The sequence below is a fragment of the Oncorhynchus kisutch genome, unplaced genomic scaffold, assembly GCF_002021735.2.
Source record: "Oncorhynchus kisutch isolate 150728-3 unplaced genomic scaffold, Okis_V2 Okis06b-Okis10b_hom, whole genome shotgun sequence".
Taxonomy (NCBI): domain Eukaryota; kingdom Metazoa; phylum Chordata; class Actinopteri; order Salmoniformes; family Salmonidae; genus Oncorhynchus; species Oncorhynchus kisutch.
The window spans coordinates 3,013,892-3,035,354 of NW_022261983.1; the positions used below are offsets into that span (position 1 = coordinate 3,013,892).

Below are 21,463 nucleotides of genomic sequence, written 5' to 3' on the forward strand. Positions count from 1 at the left end.
CCCAGAGTCTGATGAGAGAGACTAGGACCAGGCTAGCGTGTGGAGCGCCCCAGAGTCTGCTGAGAGAGACTAGGACCAGGCTAGCGTGTGGAGCGCCCCAGAGTCTGATGAGAAAGACTAGGACCAGGCTAGCGTGTGGAGCGCCCCAGAGTCTGCTGAGAAAGACTAGGACCAGGCTAGCGTGTGGAGTGCCCCAGAGTCTGCTGAGAAAGACTAGGACCAGGCTAGTGTGTGGAGCGCCCCAGAGTCTGATGAGAGAGACTAGGACCAGGCTAGCGTGTGGAGCGCCCCAGAGTCTGCTGAGAAAGACTAGGACCAGGCTAGCGTGTGGAGTGCCCCAGAGTCTGATGAGAGAGACTAGGACCAGGCTAGCGTGTGGAGCGCCCCAGAGTCTGCTGAGAAAGACTAGGACCAGGCTAGCATGTGGAGCGCCCCAGAGTCTGCTGAGAAAGACTAGGACCAGGCTAGCGTGTGGAGTGCCCCAGAGTCTGCTGAGAAAGACTAGGACCAGGCTAGCGTGTGGAGTGCCCCAGAGTCTGCTGAGAAAGACTAGGACCAGGCTAGCGTGTGGAGCGCCCCAGAGTCTGCTGAGAAAGACTAGGACCAGGCTAGCGTGTGGAGCGCTCCAGAGTCTGCTGAGAAAGACTAGGACCAGGCTCTCTCACCAGACTCTGGGGCGCTCCAGACGCTCCACCCCAGCATACAGCAAAACAGTGAACACCATGTTCATGAGAACCTCTCCTTTCCACAGTTGGGTCCCATTAGTTTGTAGCCAAAACGGTTCAGACGCTACGAAACAGAAGTTGGCACATCGACGGTACCAACTTCAGACGAGTCTCCTACTTATGGGGGTCATAGAGCAAAACGGAGAACACCATGGTGTTTGTGGGATGACTTGTGGTCTGACAAACACCACTCTAGCTCAGCCACCTTTCACCGTAGATGTGGAAGTGCGTCACTGGAGGAGGCGGTGGATTGAGATGCATCCAATGCAAAATATCTCTAGCTTAAACTGACAGACTTCTATGTTTTTCTTTTGTTATTTAGGATAGATTGAAGCACCGGTGCGTCAATCAACTCTAGGGGGTTAAACAGTACTTCAACTTTACCTCAGAATGTATATTAATGACTGTTCATAATTTGGGGCTTTCTCGTCCTATTCGACAGCAGACTGTCAGAGTTGTGACTAAAGCAGTAGCGGTGCGTGGACAAAATCACTGCGGAATCCAAGCCAGAAGAAAATGCCATATTACAACATATGTGTTGTGATAATTGTGTTGTTTGCTCTATAACCTGTTAGTTCATGTGCCTTGACACTGATCTACAGGCCGAGACTATAAGAAGACACAGTGGCAGAATAAATTCAACCACACCTTTTCTTTCATCACAAAACCAGAGAGCAACCTCTGTCTGGTGAAGTCCACAAAGCATATTGCATGTAACAAACAGCTACATTACCTACATATTGGTCAAGAAAGTTATTGTTTCTGACATTTTTGGACAAAAAGAAAACAGGATATTTCTCCACTATTCCAGCACCATTTCAACACCATCAAATCACCTCTGCTTAGTCTAATACAGTGACAACTAAAAGATACCAAAAACAATTTAATCCAATCAACGTGAGCTAAATATGAACCAATATGTCTATGGTTCTGATTTGTGTGTGTTCGTGCAAGTAGAAAAACATGTTGACTCACCCTACTTGCAGAGAAACACCAATGCCATCCTCCTCTCTTTCATGTTCACGAAACGGTCTATGACTCTGTCATACAGTACACGCTCTTAGTTTTTGATGTCCTAGGCTACCTGGCTAAAATGCTTGCTCGCTAGACTAACTTCCTTTCATGGGCAACGTTAGCTAGTTAACCTTCTTAGCCTTCTACATCTAGCTAGCTACATATTGAATGTCCATCTCTCAGTCCAGGGGCACAATGCATGTTATGGTCGGATCAGAATTGTAGTTGTAAGCATTGGCCAGTACGAAGAATTAAGTAAAACCACAAGTCCAAATCCTTATCTCCATCCATGGCTAATTTAGGAAAGGGACAATTTTAGCTAGCTTGCCACCGAAGGACAACTGCACAACAAGGTGCAACAATTCAAGATGTTTTTAATCGATTTTACATATTTCTCTGCGATAGGAGTAAAGCCAAATCAAAACGGGCTTCCCTTGACACTTTTTTTGTTGTGCGCCAGGACTATTCACAGTTGAGCTCACTCAGTTTAGCTCAATGCTGATTGGCTATTATTTTATACTTTTTTTATCAAGGGAGGCCAAATGCTCGCTGGCTTCCCTTACATTCAATGCTACGGCAACAATGTCATACTCTTTATGACCAGACAGCATCAGATAGATGGCCTACACATACAGAGGCAGAGGGGAGCTGTTTTGCTTACTCGGATGCTACGAAAATGAGGAAAGCACAGAAAGACGAAACATACATTATTTAATGTTTTTTACATTTTTTTTTTTTACATTTTTGTGGGAAGCCTTTTGGTATCCATGAATACACACTACTGGACTAAAGAGGTGTATCTTTCTTTGTCTCAGTGTGAAGCAGAGTGTGTGTGTGAGTGTGTGTGTGTGTAGGAGGCACCGACTGGATCTTCCAGTATAACAACATGCGTGTGTGTTGGTGGGGGAGGGAGGAGGCACAGTACAGAGAGGTGTATTAATGGAACTATCCAGAACACCAAACACATAACACACACAGCATACTCATGCATGAGGGCATTGTCTGGAGACTTGGATAATGTTACATTGGGTATGATCGACACTGTCTCATATGTCAAAGGTGTGTGTGTGAGATTGAGAGCGAGAGTGTGAGTGTGTATGTACAGGTGTGTGTATGAGGGCGGCAGGTAGCCTAGTGGTTAACAGCATTGGGCCAGTAACTGAAAAGTCTCTGGTTCAAATCACCAAGCTGACTAAGTGAAAAATCTGGCAATGGGCCCTTGAGCAAAGAACTTAACCCTAACTGTTCTTAAATTACTAAAATGTGTGGGGCAGACCTCACCTCACTCTCCTTGTTTTCGTACTTGTTGGTGTTCTTGCCCTGGCTCTTCCTCCTGAGTTTCTTCAGGTCAGACTGCGACCTCTCCAGAGAGTCCTGCTTCATCTTGTGCTCTGTCTGGTACCTCTTAAAGGTGGCCTGGATGGGTGGGAGGGAGAGGGGAGGTGGGGGGAGCACCCATGAACACCTGGAACCATCTCTAGACAGTACAAGTAGATTTTCCTTTTCGGGAAAAAACCTTTCAGTAATATCATTACATGTAATGTCACTAAGTATTAAAATCCTTCGTTTTTAGTTTCATTGATTCAATGGTAATTAGCCTTAAATGCTATGTTTGATTATAGGCATTAGTAGAAAGGGTGGACACAGGGATTAAACCCCGGTCTCTGCTGGGGAGAGATGTACATGTGCTATATGCTGTGAGCGTTACCACTCAACCACGGCTCTGAACGGCATAAGTCATTGTTGCATGTTTATCCTATTCCCTTCAAAGTAAACGTACTACTTTTGGGACCTGGTGAAAAGTAGTGCCCCATAAAGGGAATTGGGTGTCATTTGGGATGCAGACAGTATGTTCACTGTGGTCACTGTGATGTAGGTAGGCAGTAGACAGGATTCTGTAGTCACTGATGTAGGTAGGCAGTAGACAGGATTCTGTAGTCATTGTGATGTAGGTAGGCAGTAGACAGGATTCTGTAGTCACTGATGTAGGTAGGCAGTAGACAGGATTCTGTAGTCATTGTGATGTAGGTAGGCAGTAGACAGGATTCTGTAGTCATTGTGATGTAAGGTAGGCAGTAGACAGGATTCTGTGGTCACTGTGATGTAGGTAGGCAGTAGAAAGGATTCTGTGGCCACTGTGACGTAAGGTAGGCAGTAGACAGGATTCTGTGGTCACTGTGATGTAGGTAGGCAGTAGAAAGGATTCTGTGGTCACTGTGATGTAGGTAGGCAGTAGACAGGATTATGTGGTCACTGTGGTGTAGGTAGGCAGTAGACAGGATTCTGTGGTCACTGTGATGTAGGTAGGAAGTAGACAGGATTCTGTAGTCATTGTGATGTAAGGTAGGCAGTAGACAGGATTATGTGGTCACTGTGATGTAAGGTAGGCAGTAGACAGGATTCTGTAGTCATTGTGATGTAGGTAGGAAGTAGACAGGATTCTGTAGTCATTGTGATGTAGGTAGGAAGTAGACAGGATTCTGTGGTCACTGATGTAAGGTAGGCAGTAGACAGGATTCTGTGGTCACTGATGTAAGGTAGGCAGTAGACAAGATTCTGTGGTGTAGGTAGGCAGTAGACAGGATTCTGTAGCCATTGTGATGTAGGTAGGAAGTAGACAGGATTCTGTAGTCATTGTGATGTAAGGTAGGCAGTAGACAGGATTATGTGGTCACTGTGATGTAAGGTAGGCAGTAGACAGGATTCTGTAGTCATTGTGATGTAGGTAGGAAGTAGACAGGATTCTGTAGTCATTGTGATGTAGGTAGGAAGTAGACAGGATTCTGTGGTCACTGATGTAAGGTAGGCAGTAGACAGGATTATGTGGTCACTGTGATGTAGGTAGGCAGTATACAGGATTCTGTAGTCATTGTGATGTAGGTAGGCAGTATACAGGATTCTGTAGTCATTGTGATGTAGGTAGGCAGTAGACAGGATTCTGTAGTCATTGTGATGTAGGTAGGCAGTAGACATGATTCTGTGGTCACTGATGTAAGGTAGGCAGTAGACAGGATTCTGTGGTCACTGATGTAGGTAGGCAGTAGACAGGATTCTGTAGTCATTGTGATGTAGGTAGGAAGTAGACAGGATTCTGTGGTCACTGATGTAGGTAGGCAGTAGAAAGGATTCTGTGGTCACTGTGATGTAGGTAGGCAGTAGACAGGATTCTGTGGTCACTGTGATGTAGGTAGGCAGTAGACAGGATTCTGTGGTCACTGTGATGTAGGTAGGCAGTAGACAGGATTCTGTGGTCACTGTGGTGTAGGTAGGCAGTAGATAGGATTCTGTGGTCACTGTGGTGTAGGTAGGCAGTAGACAAGATTCTGTGGTGTAGGTAGGCAGTAGACAGGATTCTGTAGTCATTGTGATGTAGGTAGGAAGTAGGCAGGATTCTGTGGTCACTGATGTAGGTAGGCGGTAGACAGTATTCTGTGGTCACTGATGTAGGTAGGCAGTAGACAGTATTCTGTGGTGTAGGTAGGCAGTAGACAGTATTCTGTAGTCATTGTGATGTAGGTAGGAAGTAGACAGGATTCTGTAGTCATTGTGATGTAAGGTAGGCAGTAGACAGGATTATGTGGTCACTGTGATGTAAGGTAGGCAGTAGACAGGATTCTGTAGTCATTGTGATGTAGGTAGGAAGTAGACAGGATTCTGTAGTCATTGTGATGTAGGTAGGAAGTAGACAGGATTCTGTGGTCACTGATGTAAGGTAGGCAGTAGACAGGATTCTGTGGTCACTGATGTAGGTAGGCAGTATACAGGATTCTGTAGTCATTGTGATGTAGGTAGGCAGTATACAGGATTCTGTAGTCATTGTGATGTAGGTAGGCAGTAGACAGGATTCTGTAGTCATTGTGATGTAGGTAGGCAGTAGACATGATTCTGTGGTCACTGATGTAAGGTAGGCAGTAGACAGGATTCTGTGGTCACTGATGAAGGTAGGCAGTAGACAGGATTCTGTAGTCATTGTGATGTAGGTAGGAAGTAGACAGGATTCTGTGGTCACTGATGTAGGTAGGCAGTAGACAGTATTCTGTGGTCACTGATGTAGGTAGGCAGTATAAAGGATTCTGTGGTCACTGTGATGTAGGTAGGCAGTAGACAGGATTCTGTGGTCACTGTGATGTAGGTAGGCAGTAGACAGGATTCTGTGGTCACTGTGATGTAGGTAGGCAGTAGACAGGATTCTGTGGTCACAGATGTAGGTAGGCAGTAGACAGGAGTATGTGGTCACTGTGGTGTAGGTAGGCAGTAGACAGGATTCTGTGGTCACTGTGGTGTAGGTAGGCAGTAGACAGGATTCCGTGGTCACTGTGGTGTAGGTAGGCAGTAGATAGGATTCTGTGGTCACTGTGGTGTAGGTAGGCAGTAGACAAGATTCTGTGGTGTAGGTAGGCAGTAGACAGGATTTTGTAGTCATTGTGATGTAAGGTAGGCAGTAGACATGATTCTGTGGTCACTGTGATGTAAGGTAGGCAGTAGACAGGATTCTGTGGTCACTGATGTAGGTAGGCAGTAGACAGGATTCTGTAGTCATTGTGATGTAGGTAGGAAGTAGACAGGATTCTGTGGTCACTGATGTAGGTAGGCAGTAGACAGTATTCTGTGGTGTAGGTAGGCAGTAGACAGTATTCTGTAGTCATTGTGATGTAGGCAGGAAGTAGACAGGATTCTGTAGTCATTGTGATGTAAGGTAGGCAGTAGACAGGATTATGTAGTCATTGTGATGGAGGTAGGAAGTAGACAGGATTCTGTGGTCACTGATGTAGGTAGGCAGTAGACAGTATTCTGTGGTCACTGATGTAGGTAGGCAGTAGACAGTATTCTGTGGTGTAGGTAGGCAGTAGAATGTGGTCACTGTGATGTAGGTAGGAGGTAGACAGTATTCTGTGGTGTAGGTAGGCAGTAGACAGGAGTATGTGGTCACTGTGATGTAGGTAGGAAGTAGACAGTATTCTGTGGTGTAGGTAGGCAGTAGACAGGAGTATGTGGTCACTGTGATGTAGGTAGGCTGTAGACAGGATTATAGTTCCAGGGATGAGGCATGGGGGGCAGTTCTCAGTGATATTCCCATGAGCAGGAGGGAAGACCGTTTCCATAGAATCACATAAGCACACACATTCATACAGTACAGTACTTACTGTCATGTATTTTACATCCATGTCTGTCTTCCTCTCCAATTCAGCTATTATCTCGCTGTGAAACCTCTTAAACTGCAGGTGAGGGGAAAGGGGGATGAGAGGGGGAGAGACGGTGAAGGGAGAAAGGGACTGTTATGATGGAGTGATGGAGGTGTGTCAGTGGAAAACAATAAAAATAATGTTGGGAGGGATTTGAGAGCCATCCTTGAGTTGTGTAAGCAAAGGTGTTTGTGTGTGTGTGCACGGCTGTGTACCTGTGTGCAAGAAAGAGAAAAGAATCAAGGCTATATGAGTGAGTCATAGCCGAAAAGTAAAGCAGGGATGCCCTCCTCTCTCTCTCCCTATATCCCTCTCTCTCCCGCTCTAATCAGTATGAGGAGGAGTGCAGGCATCTCTTACATCACCGAAGCCTTGTGGTGGCAAACCGACGCCCACTGGTGCCATTCGGTCAACGAAAACCCCACGTCCTCTCACAAAGAATTAGAGACTGTCCCTGCAACCCACGTCTCCTCAGTCCTCTCAAACAACAACCCTGTTAGCTGCTGCTTCAAATCTCTAGGTGCTTTAGTGCAGGGTTTCACAACTGGTGGCCCGTGGGCCGAATTTGGCCCGCGGTTGATTTTATTTGGCCCGCCAAGTTTTCTGAGCAAAAATATTTAAATATAAATCAGCTCCAAGTGATTTTAATTTGTGAAATCTGTTCCCAAGTAGTCCCTCGCATAATAGCCACGTGATCCTATACAAATGTAAGCGAGGTTTGAAATGATGATGTTTTAGTCCAATATTATATCTGTTTGGGCTTCTTGGGTCAATTTGCAGTCCTCAAATGATTTGTAATTCTGTAAAAATCTGCCCGCGGCTGGATGTAGTTAATGATCCCTCCTTTAGTTAAACTGCTCTGCCTTCCATAGACACGTCATGCATGACAACGCCTCCTCCAATCTCCAACTCTTTAATGGAATGAAGGAATTCATATTGTGACTCACACTTTGACTCAACTAAAGCTGCTCTCCGATACAGAGTGGAGCTAGGGAAGAGAACAACAGTGACTTCTGGGGATAGAACCAGGCAGATATAATTACTAAAAATGGGAAAAAGCCCCTCAGATCATGGCAATTTGACTGCATCCTCTCTCATGGGTACACTCAATATGGCTGACCCATCATGGAACATTGACTTGAATGGGGAGCCCTGTTCTAGTAATTATATTTGTATGGATATAACCATAGGGAAAAGTAGCTTGGTTGTCTCATGAACCAGTGTGCCAGTGTAGTTAACAGAGAAGGGAACAGGGTTTGAATGACAGGGGTGTCACTGCCAAGGGGTGCTGCTGCCTCTACCACATGGGTGCTGAGTGGGCAGGCTGGACCCTCCCCCTAATGGTTAGGGATAAGATTTGGGGAATCTGATCATAGATCTGTGGTAAGAGTCGGAAACATACAAACAGTGACAAAATGCTCTACCTCTCCCCCTGGTTAACCCTTAACCATGGGCTCCCTCCACAGTTAGGCAGGTTTAGAACCAATATACCAGTTGACATGCATGACAACAGTAGTGTCAACACACCCCAGAGGTTTTTGTTCCTCCAACAGGAGCTCATATCTAGAACGTATTCATGACCTGATGACAGCACAGACAAGTTTACATGCTTCCAACTTCTACCTTCTCAGATGAGAAGGTTCCTCAACATGCATACGTACAGGGTAAGGTAGGTTACTTTCTAAATGTAATTACAGTTACTAGTTACCAGTCCATGATTGTAATCATTAACGTAACTTTTGGATGGCCCAAACTCAGTAAAGTAATCTGATTAGTTACTTTTGGATTACTTTCCCCTTAAGAGGCATTAGAAGAAGACAAAAAGGATCCATCAAACGCTTCTGGATTATCATCATAGTGGTCTCTGAGGTGGAACAAACAAACTCCCTCCTGCTGAATTGAATGTCATTGAGAGAACAGAAAGGTGCCATAATGTTTTTTTCACAAACATGCTTTCTGAATTTAAAAGTTAATACAAGAAGTAATCATCTAGTTTTTCAAAAGTATCTGTAATCTGACTACAGTATATTTTGCTGGTAATGTAATTGATTACAGTTACAGTATTCTTCGTAATCAGATTACAAGTAATTGATTACATGAATTAAGTGTCTCCCTAACCTTGTATACTTATGAGGATAAACATTTTTTATAGCTTGTAGAATAAGTAATTGTATGCCAACCATAACTACAGGCCTTGACAAGTGTGACTGTCATCAACAACAGTTCCCAGAGGCCCCGTCACAGGGCATGTTCAGACCTGCTCCCGTCCTATAAACAGGCTGTACACAATAACCAAACAGGTGCAACCTTTCCTCTAGCTTCTTTTTGTTTTCTTCTCTTCATCTTTGCTTTTTCTGTCCCTTGATGTTACATAGAGAGAAACACCATCATGTGATTACTAATGGAGAGAGTTGAAGAGGGAAAGAGAAAGAGAGATTTGTGTTTGAGAGGAATTAAAAACGGTACATTGTGTTAAGCAGCAGAGAGAGAAAAATAGAGAGGGAGAGAGAGAGAGAGAGGGCACACTGGGCGAGGCAAGTCATGCAGGGAATTAAACAATAGATGACGCAAACACTCATGTACACACACACACACACACCTTGCAGAACCCCCCCACACACACACACCTTGCAGAACCCACACACACACACACACACACATTGCAGAACACACACGCGCACAGTACTCACATTCTCCTCTAGCTCAAGGTGAACTTTCCTGTGGACCTCGGATATCTCCATCAGCACAACGCCTGTGGCGAGAGAGAGACATGCACTGATTGGCTGCTTGGCTCGTGGGGGAAAACAAGATTAGGGTTTTGGTCAGATTCTCTACGCTTCTCCTGAAGTGTGCACCATTTGACATATCTACCCTTCTCCTGAAGTGTGCACTATTTGACATATCTACTCTTCTCCTGAAGTGTGCACTATTTGACATATCTACTCTTCTCCTGAAGTGTGCACTATTTGACATATCTACTCTTCTCCTGAAGTGTGCACTATTTGACATATTATCTACCCTTCTCCTGAAGTGTGCACTATTTGACATATCTACTCTGCTGCTGAAGTGTGCACTATGACATATTATCTACCCTTCTCCTGAAGTGTGCACTATTTGACATATTATCTACCCTTCTCCTGAAGTGTGCACTATTTGACATACAGTGGGGCAAAAAAAAGTATTTAGTCAGCCACCAATTGTGCAAGTTCTCCCACTTAAAAAGATGAGGCCTGTAATTTTCAACTATGACAGACAAAATGAGGGAAAAATTTAAGAAGTAGCTCCAGGTCTGTGTGAGCCAGAAATCTTGCTTGTTTGTAGGTGACCAAATACTTATTTCCACCATAATTTGCAAATAAATTACAAAAAAATCCTACAATGTGATTTTCAGGATTTTTCCCCCTCATTTTGTCTGTCATAGTTGAAGTGTACCTATGATGAAAATTACAGGCCTCATCTTTTTAAGTGGGAGAACTTGCACAATTGGTGGCTGACTAAATACTTTTTGCCCCACTGTATTATCTACCCTTCTCCTGAAGCACCATTAGATATGGACTGGTGGAAGGAATATGGTGGAAACAGGTAGTCCGTACGATGTACATAGTCTCAAATGGTTGCTTTCCTTCATGAAAGAGAAAAGACATACAGTAAACATCCCTCTGACAAGTGCTGAACTGACAAAAAGGTGGGGAATGGAAACAATGTTGACAACGCCGACAGAACAGTGATTTATTTGTGAGACACTGTCACACTCATTTATCATGTTCAGAGTAGAGCACACCGAAGAAATGTGTTGCAAATGGAAATCTATGTCGTTATTGGACAAGCTCAGTTTGTATCTCCTGCGGTTCAGTTCATTTCAACACGTTTTCTCCCTACTGAACACAACCCAGGATGGCTTTAATTCAGTTGTAAACTAAAATGGACCTTATTAATATTTGCTAACGTTGAGGAAACAGTGTGTCGTTACCACCTGCAGTTAGATAATCAAAAACAGCTCTAACTGCAGGGAACCAAAAACAATATCACTCTTTACATGTTCCAGTACTCTGCTGCCTGTGACTGGAACGAATTGCAAAAATCGCTGAAGTTGGAGACTTTCATCTCCCTCACCAACTTCAAACATCAGCTATCTGAGCAGCTAACCGATCGCTGCAGCTGTACATAGTCTATTGGTAAATAGCCCACCCTTTTCACCTACCTCATCCCCGTACTGTTTTTATTTATTTACTTCTCTGCTCTTCTGCACACCAATATCTCTACCTGTACATGACCATCTGATCATTTATCACTCCAGTGTTAATCTGCAAAATTGTAATTATTTGCCTACCTCCTCATGCCTTTTGCACACATTGTATATAGACCCCCCCTTCGTTTTCTACTGTGTTATTGACTTGTTAATTGTTTACTCCATGTGTAACTCTTTGTTGTATGCTCACACTGCTATGCTTTATCTTGGCCAGGTCGCAGTTGCAAATGAGAACTTGTTCTCAACTAGCCTACCTGGTTAAATAAAGGTGAAATAAAATAAAATAAAACTCAACAGCCAATCAAAAATGGATTAAAACGTAATAACACCATAAAGCAACTGGAAATCGTAACCCAATTCATGCAGGTAGCCTAGTGGTTAGAGCGTTGGGCCAGTAACTGAAAGGTGGCTGGATCGAATCCCCGAGCTGACAAGGTAAACATCTGTCGTTCTGCACCTGAGCAAGGCAGTTAACACACTGTACCCCGGGTGCCGAAGACGTGGATGTTGATTAAGGCAGCCCCCTCGCACCTCTCTGATTCAGAATGTGTTGGGTTAAATGTGGAAGACACATTTCAGTTGAAGGCATTCAGTTGTACAACTGACCAGATGTCATCCCCTTTTCCTTTCCTTAATAAGGATCCACCCACATGACACTTCTGAGTGATTATCATTACGTGCTGCTAATAAACAGATGAAAGGACGTTGTTTTACTGATGCCTCGATCGTAACACCTTAAATCAAGTGACTCATCTTACACAGAGAAACCTACAGTAGCAGTCAAAACTGGACACCGACTCATTCATGGGTTCTCATTCATGGGTTTTTGCTTTATTTTCTACTATTTTCTACATTGTAGAATAATAGTGAAAACGTCAAAACTGTGAAATAACCTACATGGAATCATGTAGTAACCAAAAAAAGTGTTAAACAAATACAAATATATTTGATATTTGATATTCTTCAAAGTAGCCACCCTTTGCCTTGATCACAGCTTTACACACTGTTGGCATTCTCTCATTCAGCATTTCAATGAACAGGTGTGCCTTCTTAAAAGTTAATTTGTGGAATTTCTTTCCTTCTTAATGTGTTTGATCCAATCAATTGTGACAAGGTAGGGGTGGTATACAGAAAATAGCCCTATTTGGTAAAAGACCAAGTCCATTTTATGTTAAGACATGAAGGTCAGTCAATCTGGAATATTTCAAGAACTTTGAAGGTTTCTTCAAGTGCAGCCGCAAAAACCATCAAGCGCTATGATGAAACTGGCTCTCATGTGGACCGCCACAGGAAATGAAGACCCAGAGTTCTCTGCTGCAGAGGATACGTTCATTAGAATTAACTGCACCTCAGATTGCAGCCCAAATAAATGCTTTACAGAGTTCAAGTAACAGACATCTCCACATCAACTGTTCAGAGGAGACTGTGTGAATCAGGCCTCCATGGTCGGATTGCTGTAAAGAAACCACTACTAAAGGACACCAATAAGAAGAAGAAACTTGCTTGGGCCAAGAAACACGAGTAATGGACATAAGACCGGTGGAAATCTGTCCTTTTGGTCTGATGAGTCCAAATTTGAGATTTTTGGTTCCAACTGCCATGTCTTTGTGAGACACAGAGTAGGTGAACAGAAAAATACATTTGTTTAACACTTTTTTCATTACTACATGAGTCCATACTTGTCATTTCATAGTTTTGATGTCTTCACTATTATTCTACAATGTAGAAAGTAGTAAAAATAAAGAAAAATCCTTGAATGAGTAGGTGTGTCCAAACTGTTGACTGGTACTGTACATCAAACTCAATATAATCAAAGCATATAAATCAGCAGGAAGTAAGAGATTCCTTTGTTAATCCCATGTGTATCTCCTGAAACCATCATGTCTATATCTGAGTAGCTACTAACCCATGGAGGAGTGTGTGAGCCCTGTGACTAGACCACCTCCTACTCTGTATGTCAGACTACACAGTAGGCTATATGATGTTCATCTGAGGAAAGCTTTGACTGTCTGTCTGGAGAGAGATTTTCCATTCCATGTCACCCCAGGCTATAGGCTGTCTGTCCCACAGAGCTCGCAGAGAGACGTGGTCAGAAAGCTCTGATCAAACAACACAACAGAGTAGTTTAATAATACAAAACAATAGACAGAATGTTCCATACTGGGACACAATGGCAGGGGAGAGAGGGCAGAGGTTGAGTGGTTCAGTGCATTAAATACAGTAGTGATACACTACACAGGAAGAGAGCTTTAGTGTGGGACTGAACGAATGATGAACGAACTATACACTACTCATCCAGGATTTCCATATTATTCTACTGTGTTTGTTTACAGCAGGTAGTGATGCCTCTGCTCTGAGAGAAATACCCAGAGAGGACAGTGCTGTTGTGACAGTATGTGACTGATCATTGATCAAACAAACCCAACCCAGGCGTTTCTGTATGGTTTGACATGAAGCAAGCTTTGTTCACTTACTGTTGAACATTGTATAATGAAGATTAGTCATAATCACATGACTACACATGAACAGTCAAATGCATTTCATTTCAACATCATTACATGTTCCAAGATAATACATGTGACTAAATGTCTCAATATACCAACAATTAGTACACAGACTTATACATTTCATGAATGTTGTATTCACATGTTATGAATACATAAACTGCTGTGAAATACAAATAAACACAAACACTGTGTCATATGAGCCAGGCCCAGCTCCACTCATTATTAACCCCTGGATTACAATAGCTAAACACGGGCCCAGCTCCACTCATTATTAACCCCTGGATTACAATAGCTAAACACGGGCCCAGCTCCACTCATTATTAACCCCTGGATTACAATAGCTAAACACAGGCCCAGCTCCACTCGTTATTAACCCCTGGATTACAATAGCTAAACACAGGCCCAGCTCCACTCATTATTAACCCCTGGATTACAATAGCTAAACACGGGCCCAGCTCCACTCATTATTAACCCCTGGATTACAATAGCTAAACACGGGCCCAGCTCCACTCATTATTAACCCCTGGATTACAATAGCTAAACACAGGCCCAGCTCCACTCGTTATTAACCCCTGGATTACAATAGCTAAACACAGGCCCAGCTCCACTCATTATTAACCCCTGGATTACAATAGCTAAACACAGGCCCAGCTCCACTCATTATTAACCCCTGGATTACAATAGCTAAACACAGGCCCAGCTCCACTCATTATTAACCCCTGGATTACAATAGCTAAACACAGGCCCAGCTCCACTCGTTATTAACCCCTGGATTACAATAGCTAAACACAGGCCCAGCTCCACTCGTTATTAACCCCTGGATTACAATAGCTAAACACAGGCCCAGCTCCACTCGTTATTAACCCCTGGATTACAATAGCTAAACACAGGCCCAGCTCCACTCATTATTAACCCCTGGATCACAATAGCTAAACACAGGCCCAGCTCCACTCGTTATTAACCCCTGGATTACAATAGCTAAACACAGGCCCAGCTCCACTCATTATTAACCCCTGGATTACAATAGCTAAACACAGGCCCAGCTCCACTCATTATTAACCCCTGGATTACAATAGCTAAACACAGGCCCAGCTCCACTCATTATTAACCCCTGGATTACAATAGCTAAACACAGGCCCAGCTCCACTCGTTATTAACCCCTGGATTACAATAGCTAAACACAGGCCCAGCTCCACTCGTTATTAACCCCTGGATTACAATAGCTAAACACAGGCCCAGCTCCACTCGTTATTAACCCCTGGATTACAATAGCTAAACACAGGCCCAGCTCCACTCATTATTAACCCCTGGATCACAATAGCTAAACACAGGCCCAGCTCCACTCGTTATTAACCCCTGGATTACAATAGCTAAACACAGGCCCAGCTCCACTCATTATTAACCCCTGGATTACAATAGCTAAACACAGGCCCAGCTCCACTCGTTATTAACCCCTGGATTTCAATAGCTAAACACAGGCCCAGCTCCACTCGTTATTAACCCCTGGATTACAATAGCTAAACACTGTCCTAAGACACTTCCACTCCCTGTCCCAGTGTGTGTCCTAAGACACTTCCACTCCCTGTTCCAGTGTGTGACCTAAGACACTTCCACTCCCTGTCCCAGTGTGTGTCCTAAGACACTTCCACTCCCTGTCCCAGTGTGTGTCCTAAGACACTTCCACTCCCTGTCCCAGTGTGTGTCCTAAGACACTTCCACTCCCTGTCCCAGTGTGTGTCCTAAGACACTTCCACTCCCTGTCCCAGTGTGTGTCCTAAGACACTTCCACTCCCTGTCCCAGTGTGTGTCCTAAGACACTTCCACTCCCTGTCCCAGTGTGTGTCCTAAGACACTTCTACTCCCTGTCCCAGTGTGTGTCCTAAGACACTTCCACTCCCTGTCCCAGTGTGTGTCCTAAGACACTTCCACTCCCTGTCCCAGTGTGTGTCCTAAGACACTTCCACTCCCTGTCCCAGTGTGTCCTAAGACACTTCCACTCCCTGTCCCAGTGTGTGCCCTAAGACACTTCCACTCCCTGTCCCAGTGTGTCCTAAGACACTTCCACTCCCTGTCCCAGTGTGTGCCCTAAGACACTGCCACTCCCTGTCCCAGTGTGTGCCCTAAGACACTTCCACTCCCTGTCCCAGTGTGTGCCCTAAGACACTTCCACTCCCTGTCCCAGTGTGTGTCCTAAGACACTTCCACTCCCTGTCCCAGTGTGTGTCCTAAGACACTTCCACTCCCTGTCCCAGTGTGTGTCCTAAGACACTTCCACTCCCTGTTCCAGTGTGTGCCCTAAGACACTTCCACTCCCTGTCCCAGTGTGTGCCCTAAGACACTTCCACTCCCTGTCCCAGTGTGTGTCCTAAGACACTTCCACTCCCTGTCCCAGTGTGTGTCCTAAGACACTTCCACTCCCTGTCCCAGTGTGTGTCCTAAGACACTTCCACTCCCTGTCCCAGTGTGTGTCCTAAGACACTTCCACTCCCTGTCCCAGTGTGTGTCCTAAGACACTTCCACTCCCTGTTCCAGTGTGTGTCCTAAGACACTTCCACTCCCTGTCCCAGTGTGTGTCCTAAGACACTTCCACTCCCTGTCCCAGTGTGTGTCCTAAGACACTTCCACTCCCTGTCCCAGTGTGTGTCCTAAGACACTTCCACTCCCTGTCCCAGTGTGTGTCCTAAGACACTTCTACTCCCTGTCCCAGTGTGTGTCCTAAGACACTTCCACTCCCTGTCCCAGTGTGTGTCCTAAGACACTTCCACTCCCTGTCCCAGTGTGTGTCCTAAGACACTTCCACTCCCTGTCCCAGTGTGTGTCCTAAGACACTTCCACTCCCTGTCCCAGTGTGTCCTAAGACACTTCCACTCCCTGTCCCAGTGTGTGCCCTAAGACACTTCCACTCCCTGTCCCAGTGTGTCCTAAGACACTTCCACTCCCTGTCCCAGTGTGCCCTAAGACACTTCCACTCCCTGTCCCAGTGTGTGTCCTAAGACACTTCCACTCCCTGTCCCAGTGTGTGTCCTAAGACACTTCCACTCCCTGTCCCAGTGTGTGTCCTAAGACACTTCCACTCCCTGTCCCAGTGTGTGTCCTAAGACACTTCCACTCCCTGTCCCAGTTTGTGTCCTAAGACACTTCCACTCCCTGTCCCAGTGTGTGTCCTAAGACACTTCCACTCCCTGTCCCAGTGTGTGCCCTAAGACACTTCCACTCCCTGTCCCAGTGTGTCCTAAGACAGTTCCACTCCCTGTCCCACTGTGTGTTCTAAGACACTTCCACTCCCTGTCCCACTGTGTGTCCTAAGACACTTCCACTCCCTGTCCCACTGTGTGTCCTAAGACACTTCCACTCCCTGTCCCAGTGTGTCCTAAGACAGTTCCACTCCCTGTCCCAGTGTGTCCTAAGACAGTTCCACTCCCTGTCCCACTGTGTGTCCTAAGACACTTCCAGTCCCTGTCCCAGTGTGTGCCCTAAGACAGTTCCACTCCCTGTCCCAGTGTGTGCCCTAAGACAGTTCCACTCCCTGTCCCACTGTGTATCCTAAACCACTCCACCTCTGAGTCTCCAGCCCCACCCTGCCCTGTGGGCTGTGGCTGGCATACTCACCACAGTTCAAACAACATCGCTGACTAAAGGGCACCAGAACATCCTGGTAAATGTGTCCTTTGTCAGGACATGGAGAGAGAGAGAGAGGGAGGGAGTGTGGTAGATGAGACGGAAACAGATAGTGGGGTGGCACTAGGAGAAATAGGAAGGAGAGATAGAGCGAGAGGGGCCTGTGCAGGGAGAGAGAAAGCTCTGTGAAAGAAGCCTGTGTATGGCACCATGTTCAGACCCCTGACCTACCATTCAACTTATCCCATTGTTAGTGTCACTTAAATCCAAATATCTCTCACCACAAAATAATTCACCAGCAAAGTATCCATTGACAACACAGCTCCTTCATCTCAGCTAAACTGCTGCTACAATACTTTGAAAATGTAGCTCACAATGTCCTACTGATTACCACATGTTGACTTTTTGTATAACTAAGTTTCAAGAAGGAAAACGTTTTGATGCTGATCCTAAAACTAAGTGGAGACTGGAAGGCATATATTTTGCAGTAACAACCCAACTAATAATTTGTTTATATGCAGTGTGTATGGACAGAATGTTGCCAAGCAACAAGTGTAGCACATGAGGATGTTTGAAACGTACTTATCAGCCTTAAGTGTCCCGCTTGCGTCGCCTCATTACCTAGCTTTTGAGGTGGCGCAATTGGACATACACAAAATAGTCCAAGTTGGTGAGGTGAAATGAACAAAATAGAACATGGAAAAGTGGTGCGTGCGTATGTATTCACCCCCTTCTCTGTGAAGCCCCTAAATATGATCTGGTGCAACCAATTACCTTCAGAAGTCACATAATTAGTAAATAAAGTCCACCTGTGTGCAATCTAAGTGTGACATGATCTCAGTATATATGGGTTAATATACATATACACCTGTTCTGAAAGGTCCCAGAGTCTGCAACACCACTAAGCAAGGGGCACCACCAAGCAAGACACCATGAAGCCCAAGGAGCTCTCCAAACAGGTCAGGGACAACGTTGTGGAGAAGAACAATATCAAAAAAATATCCAAAACTTTGAACATCCCATGGAGCACCATTACATTCATTATTAAAAAAAATTGAAAGAATATTGCCAAGAGAGGGCCACCCACCAAAACTTATAGACCAGGCAAGGAGGGCAATAATCAGAGGCAACAAAGAGACCAAATATAACCATGAAGGAGCTGCAAAGCTCCACAGAGGAGATTGGAGTATCTGTCCATAGGACCACTTTAAGCCGTACACTCCACAGAGCTGGGCTTTACGGAAGAGTGGACAGAAAAAAATCCATTGCTGAAAGAAAAAAATAAGCTTATGGAAGAAGGTACTCTGGTTAGATGAGACTAAAATCGAGCTTTTTGGTCATCAAGGAAAACGCTATGTCTGGCGCTAACCCAACACCTAACACCATCCCACAGTGAAGCATAGTGTTGGCAGCATCATGCTGTGGGGATGTTTTCCCCCATCGGCAGGGACTGGGAAACTGGTCAGAATTGAAGGAATGATGAATGTGCTAAATACAGGGACACTTTTGATGGAAACCCGTTTCAGTCTTCCAGAGATTTGAGACTTAGACAGAGGTTCACCTTCCAGCAGGACAATGACCCTAAGCATACTGCTAAAGCAACACGTGAGTGGATTAAGGGGAAACATTTAAAAAGCCCAGACCTCAATTCAATTGAGAATATGTGATATGACTTAAAGATTGCTGTACACCAGCGGGCCCATCCAACTTGAAGGAGCTGGAGCAGTTTTGCCTTGAAGAATGGGCAAACATCCCAGTGGCTAGATGTGACAAGCTTATAGAGACATACCCCAAGAGACTTGCAGCTGTAATGCTGCAAAAGGTGGCTCCAGAAAGTATTGACCTTGGGGGTGTGAATAGTTATGAAGTTACTTCAAAGTGGTCGGCATGTTGTGTAAATCAAATGATACAATTTCCCCTCCCCCAAAAAAAACCATTTTAATTCCAGGTTGTAAGGCAACAAAATAGGAAAAATGCCAAGGAGGTTGAATACTTTCGCAAGCCACTGTAAATGGTAAAGATGTTGAAAATGTGAAGATTTGAAAATTGCCAAAGTTATTCCCCTCTATAAATCTGGGGATCCAAGATATTTTACAAATTATCACCCAATATCTTTACTACCATGTTTTTCTAAAATTCGAGAAAAATTGGTGTATAAGAGAATGTTGAATAAACACTATTCTATACGAGCACCAATACGGTTTTCATAAAAACTACTCAACAGATATGGCTCTTTTGCAACAGCCCTTAACAACAATGTATACACACTTGGCATCTTTTTATATTTATCGTTTGACATGGTTGATTAAATATTGCTTTCTAAATTACATTATTACAGTTTTCATGATTATACAGTGCATTCGAAAAATATTCAGACCCTTTGACTTTTTCCAGATATTGTTGTGTTACAGCCTTATTCTGAAATGGATTCAATCGTTTTTTCCCCCCCTCATCAATCAACATGCAATACCCCATAATGACAAAAATAAAAACAGGTTTAAAAAAAAACGTAAATATCACATTTACATAAGTATTCAGATCCTTTACTCAGTACTTTGTTGAAGCACCTTTGGCAGCGATTAGAGCCTTGAGTCTTCTTGAGTATGACGCTACAAGCTTGGTACACCTGTATTTGGGGAGTTTCTCCCATTCTTCTCTGCAGATCCTCTCAAACTCTGTCATTTTGGATGGGGAACGTCGCTGAACAGCTATTTTTAGGCCTCTCCAGAGATGTTCTATCGGGTTCAAGTCCGGGCCACTCAAGGACATTCAGAGACTTGTCCAGAAGCCACTCCTGCGTTGTCTTGGCTGTGCGCTTAGGGTTGTTGTCCCGTTAGAAGGTCTACCTTTGCCCCAGTCTGAGGTCCTGAGCACTCTGGAGCAGGTTTTCATCAAGGAGCTATCAGTACTTTGCTCCGTTCATCCTTCCCTCGATCCTGGCTAGTCTCCCAGTCCCTGCCACTGAAAAATAAAGTTCTGAACCTATATACATTTTACAGACACAGTATATTTTATATTAGTTATCTTTAGTTTTTAGTACCACCCTTCAGCTCCACTTAACCCCTCCCATCTATCTCTGTACACCATCCATTTTCTATTTGTCATATATTTTTACACTGTGCTGTGATGGTTCACAAAAGTTCTGACCCTTCTATTCTCATAGTGTCTACAGACTGTCAATTAAGGATTGTTGTTGTTGTTGCTAAAAGTATTATTATTATTCATCGATTGACTATGACTTTTCAAATCACCCAGTACTGCACTTCTTTTCAAATCACCCAGTACTGCACTTCTTTTCAAATCACCCAGTACTGCACTTCTTTTCAAATCACCCAGTACTGCACTTCTTTTCAAATCACCCAGTACTGCACTTCTTTTCAAATCACCCAGTACTGCACTTCTTTTCAAATCACCCAGTACTGCACTTCTTTTCAAATCACCCAGTACTGCACTTCTTTTCAAATCACCCAGTACTGCACTTCTTTTCAAATCACCCAGTACTGCACTTCTTTTCAAATCACCCAGTACTGCACTTCTTTTCAAATCACCCAGTACTGCACTTCTTTTCAAATCACCCAGTACTGCACTTCTTTTCAAATCACCCAGTACTGCACTTCTTTTCAAATCACCCAGTACTGCACTTCTTTTCAAATCACCCAGTACTGCACTTCTTTTCAAATCACCCAGTACTGCACTTCTTTTCAAATCACCCAGTACTGCACTTCTTTTCAAATCACCCAGTACTGCACTTCTTTTCAAATCACCCAGTACTGCACTTCTTTTCAAATCACCCAGTACTGCACTTCTTTTCAAATCACCCAGTACTGCACTTCTTTTCAAATCACCCAGTACTGCACTTCTTTTCAAATCACCCAGTACTGCACTTCTTTTCAAATCACCCAGTACTGCACTTCTTTTCAAATCACCCAGTACTGCACTTCTTTTCAAATCACCCAGTACTGCACTTCTTTTCAAATCACCCAGTACTGCACTTCTTTTCAAATCACCCAGTACTGCACTTCTTTTCAAATCACCCAGTACTGCACTTCTTTTCAAATCACCCAGTACTGCACTTCTTTTCAAATCACCCAGTACTGCACTTCTTTTCAAATCACCCAGTACTGCACTTCTTTTCAAATCACCCAGTACTGCACTTCTTTTCAAATC

General features: G+C 44.3%; 1 protein-coding gene across 1 annotated transcript in view; it reads right to left on the reverse strand.

Annotated features, from left to right (window-relative positions):
• The window catches only part of baiap2l1b (BAR/IMD domain containing adaptor protein 2 like 1b), a 78,887-nt gene that overhangs the window by 33,604 nt on the left and 23,820 nt on the right, over positions 1–21,463 (reverse strand). The window contains exons 4-6 of the mRNA XM_031813945.1: positions 9,613–9,674; positions 6,884–6,955; positions 3,021–3,155 (exon numbers count right to left, since the gene is read on the reverse strand). Coding sequence (XP_031669805.1) covers positions 3,021–3,155; positions 6,884–6,955; positions 9,613–9,674 — 269 coding nt within the window. The remainder of the gene's footprint in view (positions 1–3,020; positions 3,156–6,883; positions 6,956–9,612; positions 9,675–21,463) is intronic.